Source organism: Sus scrofa, chromosome 1 (genome assembly GCF_000003025.6).
Source record: "Sus scrofa isolate TJ Tabasco breed Duroc chromosome 1, Sscrofa11.1, whole genome shotgun sequence".
NCBI lineage: Eukaryota > Metazoa > Chordata > Mammalia > Artiodactyla > Suidae > Sus > Sus scrofa.
In genome coordinates this window covers 27,267,423-27,290,446 of record NC_010443.5, presented here as the reverse complement: position 1 = coordinate 27,290,446, position 23,024 = coordinate 27,267,423, and the positions used below count along the sequence as shown (strand labels likewise).

The 23,024-nt window shown below is 37.1% G+C and overlaps 1 protein-coding gene across 2 annotated transcripts in view; it reads left to right on the top strand.

Moving 5' to 3' along the window:
- Positions 1-23,024, top strand: part of PEX7 (peroxisomal biogenesis factor 7) — an 88,658-nt gene that overhangs the window by 56,083 nt on the left and 9,551 nt on the right. For both annotated transcript variants that reach the window (XM_021087521.1, XM_021087529.1), the window contains exon 9: positions 2,172-2,271. In XM_021087521.1, the coding sequence (XP_020943180.1) occupies positions 2,172-2,271 (100 nt within the window). The remainder of the gene's footprint in view (positions 1-2,171; positions 2,272-23,024) is intronic.

Here is a 23,024-nt window from a genome sequence, read left to right as displayed (position 1 = left end):
GTAGAGTAGAGCAAATCCAAATTGACTCTGAGTAGAATTCAGCCCTCCTGCATGTGTGACTTTCCTTATCACACTTGTTCAAGCTAAAGTCAGATGGTTTCACACAAGGTGTTCTTATTAGGTAACCTGATTTCATAAGGCCTACCTGTCTTGTCCTCATGCAGTCTCATCATTTAACTGGCTTAAATTTTTAAAAATAACAATAAAAACTGCTTTCCAGGAACTTGTCAGGAGGGTAATTTTTTTTATTAACCTTAAAAAGTTCTAAAAGAAGCCAGTTTTTCTGACTTGTCTAAAAAGCATTTAATCCCATGCTACTGAAATAAAATCTAAATCTCAAATGAAGAGAGAGAGCTGACACCTGGATTAAATTGACCTTCCCGCAGAAGGATTCTGCTAAACTACCCTTTGGGGTAATGCCGTTGCCTTGTGAGTAGCAGCCCACGAAACACCATCTCTGTGTTTCCTTACGACATGTTGAGGATGCTCTTTATTGCCTAAGCACAGGGTTTCTTCTCTGTGAACTCCCGAGAGTGAATTTCCTTCTGAGGTTCCCGAGAGCAGTTTGACTGTAGACCCTGTGAATTCAGGGCCTGATTGCCTCTGCCCTTCTCCTTTGGCTGCTGGAAAGCTTAGCATCTCCAGTTCCTCCCTGTCAAGTATATACAACTTCATGAATACATTTTTGTTTACCAGTCTCATTGCAGGCTTAAAGTTACTTTCCCTTCAATTTATATACTTTTTGTCATCACAAATTTTAAAACCGTTTTGAATATTTTTGGACCATAGTGGGTATATACAAAATCATTTGATTATCATTTCAAATAATGCAAATCAATAAATAACCATGTTTCAGAAATGAAATTACACAATTATATATTTACTTTTGCTTACATAAACATTATCAAGCTCTGGAAAATTAGATTTCAGTATAATTTCTTCTCTTGACCCAAAGGAACAAATATGCAAAGATAGCAGAGACCACTGCTATGATTTCTGAGAAACACTGCAGCTTGTTCCCTCATTTGTTTGGACAGGCAAATTTTCAAAAGTAAAATCACTTCCCTTAAATATTTTGTAGATTTCAGTAATCTGATAAATGAGCTATTTATTCATTGTTTCTCTGGTACCCATACAATGGATTATCCATAGCAACAATCCTTTTCAAACTTAATAAGACCAACTCTGTGTTTATTAGGGAAATAATACCACCAGTTAAGCAAACTAACTGTTAGTTCTGTGTATTTACTCTCCTTCAAAGAGATCTGCAAAACCTTCAGTGTGTTCTATATTGTAGATCATTAGGGAAGCTGAATTGGGAATGACTCTATGATTCTGAATGCGCCGTTTTTGTGGTATGTTTATAGTCAAATAATAAAGATGATGAACAAATAAAGCTTTAGAAATAAAGTACTATTTTGTGCATTGAAAATAGGGCCAAATTTCTTCTCTGTACAGTCGCAATCAGAGATATATTATGGTAAATATTACCACCCTGAGTCTATAGAGGGTAAATAGAATACTTAATGTTGGCCCAGGAAAACACATTTCAGTTTACCTTGACTCTAGAAATTACATTGACGTGGAGTCTATAAGAAAGGCTGTGCCTCAAAAAGAAGATTGTGTCAGAATTACAGAGATTTTCATGAGAGAACAGATTCTTTTTAAAGACTTTGAATTGCTGTTGAAATGTAAATTAAACCTACAATCTTTTCATGTCAGTTGTTGAGAAATGAAGCAGTATTTAAAAACATAAAATGTTAGAGTTCATGTAATCCAATATCCTTACTTTATAGCCATGAATGCTTTTAGAAATTGCTAAAAAAGCCTAGTGTCTCTCTTCTCAAATGTCCTTGTACGATATTAAAAAAACCCAAACAATCAACTAAAGCTCATTAAGCTTCCACCCTACAAGGTATACTAATGGGAATATAATAAGCTTTTAAAAGAGCAGATTGATTAATAATTCCATTTTGGTTTTGTCTTTTGATATACAATGGAATAGAGTGCTTTTTTCCTTTATTAGATTTTTTTAGTATAGATTAGTAGTGGGGCTCTGCATTTATGAATTGGTTGAAACTTTTAAATCTTTACTTTGTGAAGTATCTTTTTTCTTAGGTAAAATTTTTGGTAGCTTTAGTATTTAAATTATTTTTTCTTTATATTCACAGATTCTGGAACTTTTCAAAGCCTAACCCTCTTCTTGAAACAGTGGAACATCATACAGAATTTACTTGTGGTTTAGACTTAAGTCTTCAGAGCCCTACTCAGGTAACCGTCAATTTCCTCATTTTTTTTTTTTTTTTACCCATATAGTTTATAAATCTCTCTATGTGTGGCATGTATTGTTTTTATGAACAAAATTGTTGCCTTTAGGGCAGGACCAAGTACATTTACTTAATAAACTTGATCTTTTTTTCTGTATGAACTTGAGCATTTGAGTGTTTGAAATACTAGGGAAGAAGAGGTATCCAGAAACTTGACATACCTCTCTCCTCTCGAGAGACTGACTTTGCTGAGAGGAAAGGCAACTTCCTCCAAAGTATGGTGCCTGACATGTAGACCTGGTCCAGTGGAAAAGGGAACAAGAGAAGAATGGAATGGGGAAGGATTGTCCCCAGAGGTTGGTGGGAGTCCAGGATGTGTGGTCCTGGATTCAGTCGTCCTGCTAAGCTGGTGAGATGGTAGGCAAGTCATTTCCCTCTCAGGACTGTTACCTGCGCCTCCACACCCCACATGGGAAAGGAGCATCACGTGGGGAACAAAGTAGAGGAGAGTAGCCACCGTTTTCATTAATGAACTTCGTAGTGTCCCCCTCTTGTTCTTTTGTGGATTTCAGAATCAGTATTTTCTTCAGGTTTTTCCTAAAAGCAGTTTCCATTTTATAAACTGAAAGCTCAGATCAGAAACACTAGGCTATGTTGAATGATAAGACTCTTTATAATACAGACCATGTGAAGACACCAACATATCAATGAAACAAAATAACATGTGGGAATTCTCCAGTATGACTCAGAAGCTATGCATTTATGATACATTTTAGAAGTTAGGCAAAAATCAAATTCCATTTCTCATTCCTGTGTTCTTAAATTTAAATAAATACATGCGTTTCTTTTTATTAGGAATTTAAGACATAATTCTGAGTTTAAAATGTTCTCATTAGACATTAGAATATTCTCATTAACATCAGAGTAATTGTTTGGAAATGACTTAATAGCATCTAAGAAGAGAAGGAATTGAAATCGTGATGCATGAAATGGCATTGTCTTTAATGTAAATATAATGTGTTTCAAATGAACTCGTTCCTTTTCTGAGAAAAACTTTTATTACAGATTTTTTTTTAAATAAAATAATTGTACCTGTTTGCTTTCACAATTTAAAATAGGTTGTAATTTTCCTACATGAAGCAGTTGAAATGTGACAGTACCAAGACAAGGACCGTAGATGTTTTCCTTCTCGTATATTTCTATTAAGCCATCCCTCTGATTCCAAGCCTGTGGCAGCACATGGGCCACCACAACTCCCCCAGTCATGGCAGCTCCTCTCCCAGGTCTTAGAAGCACCAAGGGTTTTCTAAATCCTCCTCTACACATTGACCACCTTATTAAAAGGGACTTTGTTTTTAAGAGGATTTATTAATCACATTTTATCCATCTTAAATAAGAAGATATTTTATTACAAGGTCATGTATTTCTGTTTGTGGTCTGGTTGACTGCCACCCATCTCTTCCAGTCGAATAACCAAATTCTGTTTGGACTAAGGTAGTTGTTACTATGAGCAAATAGAAGTAGAGAAGCAGGGGTCTTGGAGCGTGAAATAAGCAGCATGTTTAATGGCATGATGTACAGTTCAGCTGTGCTAGAAATCTCCCCTGAGTTAATTCATAGTAGGGCTGACTTGGGATAGAAGGAGCCTGAGAAATAAGGCCACTCCCTCTCATTCATTTATTCTTTCCCCTGATATCTTCATATATGTCACATCCTGTGCTAGGTACTGGGGATACGGTGAGGAATAAAAATAAACATGGGCCCTGCCTTCATAAAGCATTTAGTCCACAGTTGTATCAAATCATCTCACAAATGAATGTAAATGGGTGGCTGTGACCTGCCTTTGGAGGAACAGGGCATTGTTCCTCAAGAGTTCATGGTCAGGATAGATATTTGACGTAGTTAAGAAATCTGTAAGGAAGTAAGGCTCATCTGAGAGCTGAGGAATGAGTAGATGTTGGCTGTATGAAGAGACAGAAGGAACATTTAGTATGTTATAGACCTGTGATGGGAGGGGCATGGCTAGTCCTTGAGAATCAAAGAAATTATTTCTTCCTTATTTACGGTATATTATTCAACATTAGAATTTAAGAAAATGTATTTGTTTACTTGTCATATATTTAAGAACTGAGTTTAAGATTATTGATGAGTTCCCATTGTGGCTCAGTAGGTTACGAAACCAACTAGTATCCATGAGGATGCAGGTTCGATCTCTGGCCTTGCTCAGTGCGTTAAGGATTCAGCCTTGCTGCAAGCTGCAGCGTAGGTCGCAGATGCAGCTTGGATCTGTCATTGCTGTGGTTGTGGCATAGGCCAGCAGCTGCAGCTCTAATTTGGCATCTAACCTGGGAATTTCCATGTGCTGTGGGTGTGGTCCTGAAAAGACAAAAAAAAAAAAAAAAGATTATTAACTAAATTTTAGGTTTCTCTTTATTCTTCAAATTTTTCTTTATATACTTTTTCCTGTCCATTATGGGTCATATAAAGGAAATATTGAAGTATTTATATTCTTTAATGTATCTTTTATTATTATTATTAATATATTTTTAATCTTTTAGAAGAATTATTACGTAGTTACTATTTCTCCATTTCTCTCAGTACTCTGATATTTCTTCTCTTTTCCTCTCTCATACTTATTAACTGCTACAGCTGTGTAAGACAAGAAAAGTGTAGTGTGAGAAATGCTGAAAAGAGGGGGTAAAGAGTACTTTGAGATAATATGCACTCATTCATTTATCATTTATCATGCACAGTGTCATTCATAAACATTTGTCAGGTGCCTAGTAGGTGCTGAGCATTGTTCTAAACACTAAGAAAAGTGAACAAAACAGACTAGATCCCTCATCTCACAGAGCTGATAATTGAAGAAGTCATATAATAAATAAATAAACAAGATGATTTTATATAGTAGTAATTCTATTCAGAATTTGATCATTATGTTAGAGAATGAGGGGAGAGGAGATATTTTTGCTTGAACGGCCTGGGGAAAGCTCTCTGAGACAGTGAAAATTGAGCTGAAGACTGAATAATGAAAGGAAACCAGCCATCCCAAAATCTAAGGGGAGAATTTATTTTTTTTTTTAAGGCATGGCTCTTTTTTTTTTTAACTTTTTTTTTTTTGTCTTTTTAGGGCCATACCTGCAGCATATGGAGGTTCCCAGGCTAGGGGTCGAGTTGGAGCTATAGCTGCCAGCCACAGCCACAGCCACAGCAATGCAAGATCTGAGCCGCATCTGCGACCTACACCACAGCTCACGGCAACACCAGATCATTAACCCACTGAGCAAGGCCAGGAAATGAACCCGCAACCTCATGGTTCCTAGTCAGATTTGTTTCTGCTGCACCAAGATGGGAACTCCCAGGGGAGGATATTTTTGACAGAGGAAACAGCAAAGGTCAAGTCCTGGAGATGGTAATGGGTTTGGTGTGATTAAGGGACAGAAAGAAGGCCTGTGTGTCTGGAGCCTAGTGAATGAGGGGAGGAGTGGTAGGACCCAGGCAGGGGCAGGTTCTGTAGCACCTTGTTGTCCACACTTTGTTAGACTTTCTCTGAAATTTTGTTATAAAGCCAATGGAGATTTAAAAGCAGAAGAATAATGGACACTGATGGGTATTTTGTGTTTTATTAATCAAGGTATATAATTGATATATAAAACTATATTAGTTCCAGGTGTACAAGATAACATTTTGATATTTTTGTATACAGCAAAAGGATCACCACAGTAAGAGGAGCTATCATCACATGGTTACCAACAAATTTTTTTTCTTGGAGTTCCCATCTTGGCTCAGTGGTTAGAAAATCCGACTAGGAACCAGGAGGTTGCGTGTTCAATCCCTGGCCTTGCTCAGTGGGTTAGGGATCCAGCATTGCTGTGAGCTGTGGTGTAGGTTGCAGATGCAGCTTGGATCCCATGTTGCCGTGGCTCTGGTATAGGCCGGGGGCTACAGCTCCGATTAGACCCCTAGCCTGAGAACCTCCCTATGCCTTGGGAGCAGCCGTAGAAATGGCAAAAAGACAAAAAAACAAAAAAAAATTTTTTTTCTTGTGCAGAGGACCTTGAACATCTACTTGCTTATCAACTTTCAAATGTACAATACGTATTACTAACTATAGTCACTATACTATATATTATGTCCCCATGACTTTTTAATCTTATAACTGAAGTTTGTGCCTTTTGACCCCCTTCGCCATTTCACCTCACCTCCCCTTACCTCCTACCTCTGGCAACTACCAGCCTGCTCTGTATCTATAAGCTTGGTTTTTTGGTTTTGGGAGCTTTTTGGATTCCACATGTAAATGCAATCATACAGTTTTGTCTTTCTCTGTCAGACTTATTTCACATAACATAGTGCCCTGAAGGTCCATCCATTTATTACAAATGGCAAGATTTCATTCTTATGGCTGAATAATATTCCATTATATATATTTTTATTGGAATATAGTTAATGTACAATATAATGTTAGTTTCAGATGTACCACATAGTGATTTGATACTTACATTACAAAATGATCACCATGATAAGTCTAGTAACATTTTGTCCCTACACAAATTTAGTATAAAACTGACCACATTCCTTATGCTGTATGCTATATACTGATGGGCTTATTTATTTTAAAATTGCAAGTTTATACCTCTTTATCCTCTTCAACTATGTTCCCAACCTCCACTTTCTCCCCTTTGGCAGCCACCCATTTTTTCCTCTGTATCTGTGAGTCTATTTTTATTTTGTTTTGTTTTTTTGGATCCCACATTTAAGTGAGATCATAAGGTATTTGTCTTTCTGTATCTGACTTATTCCACTTAATATACTACCCTCTAGATCCATACGCGTTGTTACAAATGACCGGCTTCCTTTTTTAGGGCTTGGTAATATTCCTCTGTGTTTGTGTGTGTGTGTGTGTGTGTGTGTGTGTGTGTGTGTACACAAACACCACATCTTCTTTATCCATATGTGGACACTTAGGTTGCTTCCATGTCTTGGCTGTTGTAAATACTGCTTAGTGAACGTTGGGATGCATATACCTTTTTGAATTAGTGTCTTCAATTTCTTCAGATAAATACCTAGAAGTGGAATTCCTGGATCTTATATAGTTCTGTTTTTAATTATTTGAGCAATCTCCTTGTTTTTTCCATAGTGCCTGCATCAATTTGCACTCCTACAACAGTGAACAAAGGGTCACTTTTCTCCACATCCTCTCCAACATTTATTATTTCTTATCTTTTTGATAATAGCTATTCTCACAGTTGTGATATCTCATGGTTCTGATTTGTATTTCCCTGATGCTTAGTGATGTTGAGCACTTTGTCATGTATCTATTGGCCATCTGTATGTCTGCTTTAGGAAAATGCTTTTTCACTTCTGCCCAATTTTTCATCAGATTTTTTTTTTTTTTTTTTGCTGTTGTGAGTTCTTTATATATTTAGGATATTAACCTCTTATTAGATACATGATTTGCAAATATCTTCTCCCATTCAGTAAGTTACCTTTTCATTTTGTTGATGATTTCCTTTACTGTCTAGAAGCCTTTTGGTTTGGCATAGTCCTGCTTGCTTATTTTTGCTTTTGTTGCCTTTGCTTTTGGAGTTGGGTCTAAAAAAATTATTACCCAGACCAGTGTCAAGGAACTTACTGTGTATGTTTTCTTCTAGGAGTTTTAGGGGTTTTACAGGTTTTACATTCAAATCTTTAATCCATTTAGAGTTAATTTTTGTGTATGGTATAAGTTTCATTCTTTTGCACATGGCTATCCAATGACTTGTGTTTTTAAAAGATGATTCTGGCTGTTGTGGGAAGATAGACCATAAGTATGACTAGGAGCTAGGAGGTCATCTTGGAGTATCTTGAAGTAATTCAGGCAAAAGAGAGTGGTGAACTAAAATATGAGATGTAGAGATAGAAATATTCAGGTTAAATTGCTGGAAAATTCATACGGTTCAGCTTAACATTTTTTAAGATAGTGATTGTAGGATTTGCTGATGGATTGGAACTAGGCTATGAGAAAAACAGAATCAGGGATTATTCCTAAGATTTAGATCTGGAAAACAAGGTGAGCAGTTGTTTAATTTACTGAAACAGGGGAAGAGAAAGCAGTTTCAGAGAGAATCAATCAAGAGATGTGTTTGAAACGTCTCCTGTTAAACATTCAAATAGGGATAGGCAGTTCCATATAGGCAGTTCACCTCAGGGAAGAGTTAAAGCTAGAGATACAACTTTTGGAGTTTTCAGCATATAAATTATTTTTTTGCTTTTTAGGCTGTATCCATGGCTAGGGGTCACTCGGAGCTACAGCTGCCGGCCTACGCCACAGCCACAGCAATGCGGGATCAGAGCCCTGTCTGTGACCTACACCACTGCTCATGGCAACGGCAGATCCTTAACCACTGAGCAAGGCCAGGGATCAAACCTGCATTCTCATGGATGTCAGTTGAATTCATTTCCTCTGTGCCACAACAAGAACTCCAGCATATAAATGATTTTTAAAGTTTTGGGGCAGAGTGAAATTATCTAGAGAGAATATGTAGGAGAATAGGCTCAGAAGAAACTCTACAAGTCTGAAAGAAGAGAATTCCAGCAAATGGAATTGAGGAGGAGGGGCCAGTGAGGTAGAAGACTGTGAAAGTATGGTTATCTTTGACGTTCAAAGAAAAAAAAAAGTTCAAGAAGGAAGAAATTCTCACATGTTGCTGGTGAGAATGTAAAATATTGCAGTTACTTTGGAAGAGTTTGATAGTTTTTTAAAAAGTTAAGTGAAAATTTGCCATAATCTCAGCAATTACCCTCTTAGATATATACCCCAAAGAAATGAAAATAAATGTCCACACAAAGACTTGTATGTGAATGTTCATAGCCAGCAAATGGGAGCAGTTCAAATGTCCATCACCTGATGTGTAGATAAACAAAATGTGATGTGTCAATATAGTATGTTGGAATAAAAAGGAGCCATTTGAGGGACTTCCCATGTGGTCAGGGGAAATGAATCCGACTGGTAACCATGAGGTTGTGGGTTCCATCTCTGGCTTCCTCAGTAGGTTGAGGATCCGGTGTTGCCGTGAACTTTGGTGTAGGCTGCAAGCTTAGATCCTGTGCTCGGATCCTAAGGTTTTTAGATCTGGAATCTGTGTTGTCATGGCTGTGACATAGGCCAGCAGCCGTAGCTCTGATTCAACCCCTAGCCTGGGAACTTCCATATGCTGCGAGTGTGGCTCTCAAATGCAAAAAAAAAAAAAGGAACCATTTGATACATGCTACAACATGGATGAGTCTCTAAAGTATTATGCTAAAGGAAAGAAGCCAGATGTAAAAACTCCGTATTATATAATTTCATTTATATAAAATGTCCAGAAAAAGCATATCTATAAGATAGAAATGAGGTTAATGGTTATCTGGGCAGAGAATGAGAATGGTAATTGTCTGCAGATGGACACAAAGGATCTTTTGGGAATGATGGAAGTGTTCTAAAATTGGATTGTGGTTAATAGTTGAACAGCCTTATAAAAATCATTGAATTGTACACTTAAAATGGGTGGATTTTATGCTGATTAATTTGTACCTCACTGAAACCATTGAAAAGAAAAAGAGGAAATGGATAGGAATTCTGGTTTTTCCTAAGCAATTAAAAAAATGAAACAGCACCAGACAAACTACAAAATCAGAATTTTGTGAGCCTATCAGAGAGCTGAAGTGACAAGGAAAAAAAGTAGCCCGAAATGCGAAGAGAGACAGACCCTTTCTCCAAGGAGGGATGGGACACTAGGACTATTTTGCTTGTGGCAGAGCACAGAAAGAAGACACAGCTGCTTTCCAACAAGGATCTAGTAGAAAAGGTGAACAACATTTGTGAATAAATTAGAGATTTAAGCAGAGAGGTGAAAATATACGAATCAAGTGAAAATAGTAGAAAAAATTTAAAAGTACAGTATCAGAGATGCAGTCTTTATACCTATCAGAAGACTCAGCAGTGAATGTAAGTCACTAGAAACTACCAAAGCTTAAACAAAAGGAAAAAACAAGAATGAGGCAAATAAAAGAGAAGAGAGCATCCAAGAACTGTGAGACAATATGATATGTTCTTACATATATGTAATTTGAGTCCAGAAGGAGAAAGAGAATAGCGATTTAAAGAGAATTTTCCAAAATAATGACAGCTGTCAAACCACAAATCCAAAATCCCAGAGAACTCCAAGCAGGATTTAAACAAACAAATAAAACATCAGGGCTAACCCATATTCAAACTGCTAGAAAACAAAGATAAAGAGAAAGTTTTAACAGAAGAAAAGAGAAACATACTCAGAAGAATAGAGATAAGAATCACAGGAGCTCCCGTTGTGGCTCAGCAGTTAACAAACCTGACTGGCATCCATGAGGATGAAGGTTCGATCCCTGGCCTTGCTCAGTGGGTTAAGGATCCAGCACTGCCATGAGGGTGTGGTGTAGGTCACAGACGTGGCTCAGATCCCGTGTTGCTGTGGCCCTCGTGTAGGCTGGCAGCTGCAGCTCCAATTTGACCCCCTAGCCTGGGAATTTCCATATGCCACGGGAGCAGCCCTAAAAAAGAAAGAAAGACCAAAAAAAAAAAAAAAGAAAAAAAGAAAGAATTACAGCAGAATTGTAGTCTTAAATCATATAGCCCAGAAGACAATGAAATGTTTTAGAGCAGTAAATGAAAAACTGTGAACTCTGAATTCCACACCCAATGAAAATACCTTTTAAATATAAAGAGGAAATAAAGAAATTTTCAGACAAAGGGAGGTAAGAGCAAATCTGTGCTACAAGAAAAGTTTAAAGATGTTGTGTCCAAAGAAATAAGCCCAGACCAAAACATGAAACTATGGAAAGAGAGAGGAGGAAGGGGGAGGAAGATGGAAGGATGGAGGGAGGGAGGAGAGGAAGGAAGAAGAGAGAAAGGGAAGGAGGGGAGGGAAAGAAGGGAAAAAAAGTACATTTCTGGAAATGGCAAAAATGAAGCAAATATACCACTTTTTAACTTAATTTTTATCACTCTGAAAAATAATTAATTGCCTAAAACAAAAATAGTATTGTATTCTATATCTTTGCATACAGTATATTGTGGAATTTATAATATAGGCAGAGGTAAAGTATATGACAATAATAGAACAAGGGAAGAGAGGGAGGAATTAGAAGTATACTGTTGTAAACTCATTACTACATGTGACATGATATAATACTATTTGAAGGTAGATTGTGATAACTTCAAGATGTATATTACAAACTCTATGATAGCCTCTAAGAAATTTTAGAAAAAGAGCTATCAGTAATAAGGCAGTATTTGAGATGATTACAAAAATCAGTTTAGCATAGTAAATCCATATGGAAAAATGTACAGCCAACAGTATTCTCAATGGTAAAAGACAGAAAACTTTTCCTTTAAGATCAGGAATAAGACAAAGATGCTCCCTTTCACCATTTTTATTCAACATAGTATTGGAAGTTCTAACCAGAGCAATTAATCAAGAAAAAGAAATAAAAAGCATCTAAATTGGAAAGGCAGAAGTAAAATTACCTGTGTTCTCAGCATGACCTTATATGTGGAAACCTTTGAATCCAACCATTTCATCAATTATATTAAATGTAAATGGAGTAAACACCCATATTAAAAGTGATAGATAGTGAAGAGACTTTGAGAAGACTAGGTCAAGAGTATGTGACCCTATTGGATTTAGGTTTTGAAAAGATTTTTTTTTTTTTTCTTGACCACACCTGCAGTATGCAAAAGAGTTCCCGGGCCAGGGATTGAACCCATTCCACAGCAGAGACCCAAGACACAACAGTGAAAATGCCAGATCCTTAACCTGCTGAGCCATAAAGGAATTCTTGAAGGAGAGACTTTTAAACTTCAAGTCCAGAGTTCCTGTTGTGACTCAGCAGGTTAAGAACCTGACGTAGTGTCTGTGAGGATGCATGTTCGATCTCTGGCTTTGCTCATTGGGTTAAGGGTCCAGTGTTGCCACAAGCTGCAGCATAGGTCACAGAGGCAGCTCAGATCTGGTGTTGCTGTGCCTGTGGCATAGGCTGGCAGCTGCAGCTCCAATTCGACCCCCAGCCTGGAAACTTCCACACGCCATAGGTGCAGCTGTAAAACACACACACACATACACACACACCCCAACACACACCAATTCCAAGTCCTGTATAATATTTTCACTGATGAGTTTATACTATTTTTCTCCCTGTAAATTTATCTTTAAAAGTTTATCCTTTTTTCACCTTCATTTTATTTATATTCAGTCTTAAACTTTAAAACTTTCAAACTAAGACCATGATCTCAACCAATGTGGTTTTTTTTTAAAATCTAACATTAACACCTTTTAACCCAAACATTTGTTTTATTTATATTACTAATGTATGTTTTTAACCAAGAAATATTAAACTCCTTTCTAAAAGAAATAAGAATCAAATTCTTAGTGCATATCCCTATTTTTCTCTCAGTTACTGTATTTGTTATCAATTGCTATATAACAACTCCCACAACTTAGTGGCTCAAACAATTTTTTTTTTTCTTCACAATTCTGTGAGTGAGCAATTTAGGCTGAGCTCAGCCAAGCAGTTCTTCTCTTGGTCTCACCTGGGGTCACTCATGTGGCTCCAGTGATCTGGTGTCTTAATCAGGGCTGAGTGGTCTCACATACATGTGTGGGGTTTACCAGTGCTTGTCTTCTGAGCTGTGATCTCCAGATGAGCCCAGGCTTCTTCATCTAGCAGTTATAGATTCCAAGAGGGGGAGAGCAAAAGCTGCAAGGCATCTTCAGGGATTAGACTTTGAAGTCACACCACATTCCTTCTGTGGCCATGCAAGTCACAAGGCCAGCTCAGATTCAGACATCTCTGCTTCTTGATGGGAATAACTGCAAAGAATTTGTAGCCATTTAAAATGGTTACCAAAGGGGACAGATGGGGGGGTAGGGATGGCCTAGGGGTTTGGGATTGGCATGTACACACTGTGGTATATGGAATGACTGGTTAACTGGGACGTGCTGTATCACACAGGGAACTCTACTCAATATTCTGTGATAGTCTATATAAAAAAAGAATCTGAAAAGGAATGGATGTGTGTATATGTGTAACAGAATCACTTTGTTGTACAGCAGAAACTCTCAAAACAATGTAAATCAACTATATTTCAATAAAATTTTTAAAAATAAAATCAAACCTATCACATTAATTTTTTGTTGGTATAGCTGAAAGTTTATTTTTGACATATTTATCCTTTATCCCCATAAATATGTATTTAAATTTACTGATTGCGTGTTAATTTATATCACGTGCATGTTAATTGCCCCTCCTACCTCTTCATGTGGCCTCCTCTTTGTCTTCTGGAGTAGGATATCTTTTTTAAGGTTTCTAGTCCATTTGGTTGAAGATTGCTCAGCCTTTAGTTGTGAATTTCATTGTTTTTAGGAGAGAAGTTGAGCTCCAATCCTTCTATTCCGCCATCTTAATCCCATCTCCCGCATGTTAATTTAATTTTACTCTTTGTTCATAGTTTATTGTCTTAGAATCTTTCTTTCACCTCTTAGAAAGTACCTTTCCATTTGCTTTCAAAAACTTGTCTCTTGTGATCTTAACAGCTGTGGGACTTCGCTGACATTACTTTTGGGCTCCATGTCTTAATATATTCCCTGTCTTAAAAGAGACTTTTCTTGTATTTATAATTTTCTATTTATAATTTTCTTTTTAGCTTCTCCCTTCTTAGAGATCTGAAAAATGAAATCCAAAGACATTCTTGTATTATAGCCTCCTTTCTTTTTGACAGAATGTAAGATCTTGTCTTTAAAGGTTTAAAACTTGACCAGTAAGTGTCTGGGGTCATTCTTTAAGGATAATTGCTGAAAAATACTCTCTGCCCTCTCTTGTTAACCAGGCTGAAGTCATCTTCCACATTGGAAAATTTTTCTTTGAATTTCTTTCCTCTGATCATGATTTGTATAGTCCTGGCATTTTCTCTTTTCTCTCTTATTCTTATTATTTCTAAATTGGAAACCTTTTTTTTTTTCTCATTTTAGACTTATGATTCTAGACATGTACTATAGCTATGTGTATAATTGGGATTTTCTGAATTAATGTATTTTTAGAATCCTTGACTGTGCTCTGCAATATCAACCCTGCTCTTTTGGATGCTCATATATATTTAGTATTTATAAGTTGGGTTTATATCATTATATATTCCTTTTGGAAGATAGCTATTTATTTTTTAAATATCTTTTTTTTTTTTCTTTTCATTTTTGACCGTCCTGTGGTATATGGAGCTCCCAAGTCAGGGATCAGATCCAAGCCACAGCCTTAACCTAAGCCAAGGCTGTGGCAGTGCTGGATCCCTAACCCACTGTACCAGGCTGGGGATCGAACCTGCATCCCCACGCTCCTAAGACATTGCCAATTCCAGCTGCACCACAGCGGGAGCTCCTAAATATCTTTTAAAGTAGACATTATTAGTTCATTCCAAGATACACTATGTATGTATTCAACAAATTTATCTTTTTTTCCTATGATGAAATTGGGAAACGGTATTTAGAAGAAAGAAAAAAGACTACCCACATGGTCTTGCCATTCTGGAGAGAATCTCTCTTATACCATACAAACTTGTTTCTTTTCAGTCCTTTTTAGGGAATTTTTATTTGAAGTGTAATACCCATATTAGAAAATGGACGTATTTTAACTGTGAGACTCGATAAGCTATCAAGAAGTGACCACACCTGGGCTTCCTCCCAGATCTTATCCCCTCTCTCCTTCCCAAAGGAAGGACTCTTCCAGTCATTTTGTGTACTTATTTTTCATAGTCATGATTATACTACATATATGCATTTATCTTCTGGGACTCCCAAATACTTGGCACACATATTCTTTAATAAGTGAACTTCCTAGTCTATCCATAATTAGGAACATGTAGGTACAATAAAGATTTTTCCTTAAAATGGGGCAGAAGAAATTTTATGTATTTTCATTTTGTTTCAGTGGAAGATTCTTAGATTTAGTTTTGATTTGAACTAGTTCTGTTGGTGTGTTTTTGAGTATTTTTGGCTTTGATGTTTTAGTAAAAAAAAAAATAGCAATATATGTGTATATACTGATTCATGTTATATGCCTGAAACTGATGTTATATATCCATTCTATCCCAATTTTAAAAAGTAAAATAATAAAGAAACAACAGAAAAATTAGGGTATCATTAAAAAAGTCAACTAACGGTTTGATTCAAATTCCTATTCCTGCAATCTTAGATATCAGGTTTAAATGTTGACAGTGGATAAAATATTTTAAAATTCTCAGTATAAAGTTGGAAAAATCAGAGTTTAGAAGATGATTAGCATTATTGATAGTTAGGATATCTGTATCCTTTTCACCTTTAATCTGAGGTGATATTTTCTGCATCTGTCACAGACTAGCTTTAGAGTTGAAAAGAGCATGTGCCAGAAGCTAAGCATCCAGTATCCTCAGGCATTAGTCTAGTGTTTCCCTCTTTGATGCTTTCATAATTGTGTAATTTTTAGCTTAAAATTGTGTAACAACTGCTTGTTTTCCCCCAGCCATAAAACATTCCCCAGGCCCAGATCTGGAGGATCTTGGCATTACCCTGTGTCTGCTGCCCGGTACACTCCATGGACAGTCCCCATAGTGAGAACTTGCACAATTGTTGACATCCTAGCCTCTGCTGCCTCTTGGCTCCCATTCCCGAAACAGTTATTCACTTTCTTACTCATTTTTTCTTTCTCTAGACTATAGAGCATTGCTTCTTTAAAAACAGGCAAAAGTGCTGACTTGACACACGACAGATTGCGTTTTCAAAAAAACTTCGTTTGGGCTCTTGGTCCTACTCAACTTAGCTCTAAAGCCTTTTTTTTTTTTTTTTTTTTTTTTTTTTTTTTTTTTTTGTCTTTTTGCCATTTCTTGGGCCGCTGCTGCGGCATATGGGAGGTTCCCAGGCTAGGGGTCTAATCAGAGCTGTAGCCGCCAGCCTACGCCAGAGCCACAGCAACGCGGGATCCGAGCCGCGTCTGCGACCTACGCCACAGCTCACGGCAATGCGGGATTGTTAATCCACTGAGCAAGGGCAGGGATCGAACCAGCAACCTCATGGTTCCTAGTCGGATTCGTTAACCACTGCGCCACGACGGGAACTCCCCTTTTTTGTTTTTCTACCCAGTTCTCCACAATATCTTTGTTCAACCCTCTACAATATTATTAACACTGGGCTTTTGTCCTTATCTCCTACCTTATTGTAAAAATAGACAAGAATGAATATCTTCTTCCAGATCTATCACCTCAAAATAGTTATGTTCCATTGCTTATGTTTTTTAAGATCTTTAGTCAGTTTTTTTCTACTTTCAAAACTCACGTGACCCCACTGTCTTACCTCCCTGCCAGTGAATTCAGTTTCTCTTTTATTATCAGATGTCAAGAATTAGTAGTTTACCTGTTGCTTTTAATTTCTCAAAGTCATCACTCTTTTAAGCCCCTGTATCTGTCTCCCTTTCATTATTCAATTGAAGCTAAGCATGAAAAAGGTCACCAGTAAAAGCTCCTGAAAACCAAATTAGCCTTTTCTCAGATTTTTTTTTCTTTTTTTTTTTTGTCTTTTTGCCATTTTCTTGGGCCGCTCTCGCGGCATATCGTGGTTCCCAGGCTAAGGGTCGAATCGGAGCCGTAGCCACCAGCCTACGCCAGAGCCACAGCAACGCTGGATTCGAGCCGTGTCTGCAACCTACACCACAGCTCACAGCAACGCCGGATTGTTAACCCACTGAGCAAGGCCAGGGATCGAACCCACAACCTCATGGTTCCTAGTCAGGTTCATTAACCACTGCGCCACGACAGGAACTCCCCAGATTTTTCTTTTTTTAGCTATATAATTTTGATTTTTTTAAAAAAGAAAACTCATCCCCTCCTATCTCTTTAATGCTCACCATTCCAAACAGTTGTTTTTTCCTAAATACCTCCATCTCCTTTGCCAGTTCCCATCCTTCCAAAAGCAGATATTCTCCAATATCCAGGTCTTAGTCCTCTTACTTGTATGCACCTTCTTCTTGAAGCTGGCATTTAATTGTATGCTAGTGATACTGGACCCATTTGTCCAATTGCCTTTATTGTGTGATCTCAATAGATGTTTTATTCCTTTTCCTTCAGTATTCCTAACCTGGTCATTGATTGCATGATGGGACCAGATTAGAGACCTGGGAAACCATCCTAGTTTTCTAGTTTCTCTTTGTACCCCTAAATTCAGATGGGCACCAAGTTTATGAATTTTTCCTCACCAATGTCTCTGAAATGTGGACCGTGCCCCTCTAGCTCCACCTGCCTTAGATAAGCATCTGTTAGTATCTCTGCCATGGATTACTGCAATCATCTCCTAAATGGTCTCTAAGCTCATTCCATTGATTTCTTGGCATTGTTTATGGGGAGAGGTTCCCATAATGCAAATCTGATTTCCTCGGTCCTTGACCTGAAATATACCAGTGACCCCATTAAAGGCAGGACAAGGATGAGATTTGCCACCATTACTACTATTACCAGGGTTCTCAAATTTGTTGCTAATTAGTAATAGGAGAAAACAAAATGGAATATAACTATTTTTAAAAGGTGGAACATTTTATCATTATTTGTACTTCATATGATTGTTGAATGTTAAAATCAAAGAACATCAACTTTATTTTATTTTTTTAAGGGTCGCACCCGTGGCACGTGGAGATTCCCAGGCTGGGGGCCGAATATGAGCTGTAGCTGCTGGCCTACACCACAGCCACAGCCACACCAGATCCGAGCCACGTCTGCGACCTACACCACAGCTCGTGGCAACACCAGATCCTTAACCCACTGAGCAAGGCCAGGGATGGAACCCACATCCTCATGGATACTAGTCAGATTCGTTAACCACTGAGCCACAACGGGAACTCCAAGAACATCAACTTTAAACAGTAAACAGTAAAAATATACTAAAATGCATACTGTGTAGATACAGTAATTGTCAGTTAGAAAATAAAATGGGAAAAATTACTTTTACATGGCAACAACTATGTGTATGAATGATAAATAGAAAAATAAAAATGTTTAAATGTTCAGGACTCTAGATAAAGAAAATTATATACCTTCACTAAAGGACCTTTAAAAAAGATGAGAATAAATGGACAGACATAATATGCTATTACAACAGAATACTTTTTTTTGTCTTTATGAATGTCATTTTTTTAGGCCTTTCTCATTTAGTAAAGATACTACATTTGCCTCCTAACAGGTCTTGCTCTTTCTGGAATGCATGACCAGCCACTCCTGTGATTGCTTTTTAACTACTCTGAACATTGGCTTTCTGCCATTCTCGTTTCATACCAGTTTCAATTTACAAATCAGCACAGTTGAATGGTCATCTTCATCACGTCCTCTCAGAAACCTTTCAAGAGGCAGCTCATTACCTCCGGGATAGAATCTGAACTGTTAGTCTTGCTTTCAAGATTCAGTATAATCTGTACTGCTTTCTAATTTTATATCTCACCATCCTGGGTAATCTCCTTGTTTCACAGCTATTTTTTTTTTATGGTCATGCCCATGTGTTTTGCCATTTTCCTTTGTTCTCCTCCACTTCTGCTTGTGCAAAGTATTTCTTTCCAAGTCCAGGACAAGGTTTTCTTTCTTCACTCCTTTCCCTTCTTTTGCGTCAGTAAATATTTGAGTATCAGGAGTTCCCCCATGTAGCTCAGCAGGTTAAGAACCTAGCTAGTACCCATGAGGATGAGGGTTCAATCCTTGGCCTTGCTCAGTGGGTTAAGGATCCGGCCTTGCCTAATGCAAGCTGCGGTGCAGGTCGCAGATGCAGCTCAGATCTGGTGTTGCTGTGGTGGTGGCGTAGGCCAGCAGCTGCAGCTCCAATTCAACCCTTAGCCTGGGAAACTTCCATATGCTGTGGGTGCAGCCCTAACAAAGAAAAAAGAAAATTTGAGTACTATCTGTGTGCCAGGAGTTAGTGAATTAATGCAAACTCCCTGATATATGTGTACTAAGTAAATGTTGAATGAATGAATGAATGAAAGTCCTTTTTTATAGTATATTAGTCAACACTTTTCTTACTTTTACTTAAACTCCATACTGATTAACATAATAAATCAGGTTCTTCTCTGTAGTCACTTCCTTCGGGAAGCTGGTTGAGTAAATGAGACATGTTTTTTTTAGCCCATAATTTAATACACTGCAGCATAATATCTGGCTGCTTTTCAAAATTTAGATTTGACTATTTTTGATTCTTTCATTCTCCTTGTATCCCTCTGCTTATTTCTCGTGTTCATTTTTGCTAGAGAGGTCATATGTCACACAGATAATTATAGTAGATTGAACAAGTTTCCCAAGGGCAAAAGCCAGTTGTCCACAAAATTGAGAGAAAGGATTATAATGATAAATAGGAAATGGAGAACTCGTCAATAAAATAAATCTCTTAATGGGTCCATAGGAATTCTTTGCTATATTAATAGCCATATTAAATCATTTGAAGTAAGTTAGCTTATCAGTGGCATGTGTAAACATTTTAATAAAATGGAGAAAATTGATTCATTAAGAAATATAAATTTATTTTGTAAATTACATGTATTTAAAGTTCGATATTTTCATTATTATGTTTCCTTTTCCAAAATTTACATTTACAGGATCAATTATTATTGAGGATGTTCTATCGCAAGTCTTATTTGATCCATCAATGATAAATTTTTATTATAAACTCCTTATTGAGCGGCTTTGTTTCTTTAACATCCTTGGATCTACTGTAAAACCTAGCCCCATACTTTGCACATAGGAAATGGTGAAATACTTGTTTAATACAGTTGCTCTCAAGCATTTCATGATGATGTCTTGATCTATATACCATAACTGTATTCAGAAATTAATAGGCTATATTGATAGGTAATTTCTATTCAGCTTTTCAAGAATGCCTCATTATATGTTTTAAAGAAATTGACACATTAGGGCAGTAGCAAGAAATTAATATTTCTAATGAGTATGTCTGTTTTCAAAACTTAGAAATATTGTGTTGTTAAAAGTAAAATTGAAATGACTAAAAACAGAAATTATATGGAGTCTTATCCTATGAGTTATTTTTCATTATCCTAGAAGATAGCAGCTTTGAAAAATAATAGCGGAAAAGATTGATCCTCTTCAAATTTTGCATTAAACAAAGAAATAAAAAACATTTTGCCAAACCATTTTCCTGTAATATTGATAATTTTCACTTTGAGTTTTATCGAGAAGTTTTACGTTTTGATCTCAGATTAAGGAAATTTAGAGGACATAAGGATGAAATGTACTACAAAGGGGGCTTACAAGTTAAAAAATAAATTTTCCACTTGAATGTCCTTGGGCAGGAAATGTAGAGCCTGGAGGCTCCTACCCTGTGGTGTCCACATACACTCACCAAGAGGGGAGAAGGTCAGACAAGATAGGCCTTGGCAGCCAGCCTCCAAGAAACCCTAGACAGGAATCAAACAGGAGTCAGAAAAAAACCTCTTTCAAAAGATTAACAGTTTCATCAGGGGACTTATAATGCAATTTAGTTGCCTTTAAGCTAGAGCTTATAGTTCTTCATTTATTTATTCTTTTGTTGTTGTTGAAGTATAGTTAATTTACACTGTTGTGTTAGTTGCAGGTGTCTAGCATAGTGTTCAGTGTTTTTGCACATTATATTCCATTATACGTTATTACGAGATAATGAGTATAATTCCCTTTGCTATAGAGTATATCCTTGTTTATCTATTTTATACATAGTAGTTTTTTTTTCTCTGAAACTGCCTTTATTTTTTTTTGACTTTTTCTTTTTTTCTTTTTTTTTAAATTACTCAAATGAATTTATCACATCTGTAGTTGTATAATGATCATCACAATCCAATTTCACAGGATTTCCATCCCACAGCCCAAGCACATCCTCCCATCCCCCAAAACTGTCTCCTCCGGAGACCATAAGTTTTTCAATGTCTGTGAGTCAGCATCTGTTCTGCAAAGAAGTTCAGTCTGTCCTTTTTACATAGTAGTTTTTATCTGTTAATCCCATACTCCAAATTTATCCCTCCTCCCTTCCCTCTCCCCTTTGGTAACCACATGTTTGCTTCTATCCCTGAGAATTTGTTTCTATTTTACATGTGCATCCTTATGTAGTATTTTTTAGATTCTAAATGTAAGCGATTTCATAATGATATTTGTCTTTCTCTGGTCTTCCTTTATTCTTATTTATTCCACTGCCTAGAACACTTCCCTTATCTCCATTGTGTCCTGGCCCCACAAACAATAACAATAACAAAGGCTCTCGAGCTAAGGCATGCTTCTCCTTTAAGCCTCAGCTCTTGAAAGCATCTGTTCTCACATTTGGTTATGGTGACCCCTTCCTTCCACTGGCCCCTGTAATTCCTCTGTCATTGTCCACATCACTCTGTACTGTGTGTATTTACTTATCCATCTCTCTGCTGGACTCCAGATCTGTAGGGACAGAGACCAGGACCATCTTTTTACCATAGTATCCAGCATATTTCTGACACAGAAGAGGTGCTCAGTAAATGTTTGTTGAATAGATGGATGAATATAAGTATATTTGTATATGTGGATATTTTAGGGAGCTTTGTAATGCAGAGGAATATGTAACTAATAGGATGTAAAAGAAATCTCCCCACAAAACCTCTAAATAATATAGGCGTGCCTCGGAGATATTGCAGGTTTGGTTCCAGACCACAGCAGTAAGGTGAACATCTCAATAAAGTGAGTCATACATATATTTTGGCTTCCTGGTACATGTAAAAGTTTTATTTACACTATACTGTAGTCTATTAAGTGTACAAAGCATTATACCTAAAAAATGTATATGCTTCAATATAAAAAATACTTTATTACTAGAAAATGCTATCATCTTAGCTTTCAGTGCATGGTAATCATTTTGCTGGTGGAGGGTCTTGCCTCAGTGTTGATAGCTGTTGATCAGGGTGGTGGTTGCTGAAGGTTGGGGTGGCTGTGGCAGTTTCTTAAAATAAAGCAACAATGAAGTTTGATTGACTCTTCCTTTCACAAACAATTTCTCATAGCTGGCAATACTGTTGGATAGCATTTTTACTCAGAGTAGAACTTCCTTCAAAATCGAAGTCAGTCCTTTAAACCCTGCTGCTGCTTTATGAACTGAGCTTACATAATATTCTAAATCCCTTGTTGCCATTTCAGCAGTCTTCACAGCATCTTCAACAAGGGGTAGATCCTATCTAAAGAAACCATTTTTCTTTGCTCATCCATAGAAGCAGCTCCTCATCCATTAAAGTTTTGTAATGAAGTTGCAACAATTCAGTCACATCTTCAGGCTCTACTTCTAATTACAGTTCTCTTGCTATTTCCACCACATCTGCTGTTACTTCCTCCACTAAAGTCTTAAACTCCCAAAATCATCCATGAGGGCTGGAATCGATTTCTTCCACACTCCTGTTCATGTTAATATTTTGACCTCTTCCCATGAATCATGGACGTTCCTAATGGCTTCTGGAATGGTGAATCCTTTCCAGGAGGTTTTCGATTGACTTTGCCCAGATCCATCAGACGAATCACCATAGCAGCCTTATGAAATGTATTTTTTAAATGATAATACTTGAAAGTCAAAATTATTCTTTGATCCATGGGCCGCAGAATGGATATTGTGTTAACAGACATGAAAACGTGAGTTTCATTTTGCATTTCCAGCAGAGCTCTTGGGTGACCAGGTACATTGCTAATGAGCAGTAATATCTTGAAAGGGGTTTTTTGTT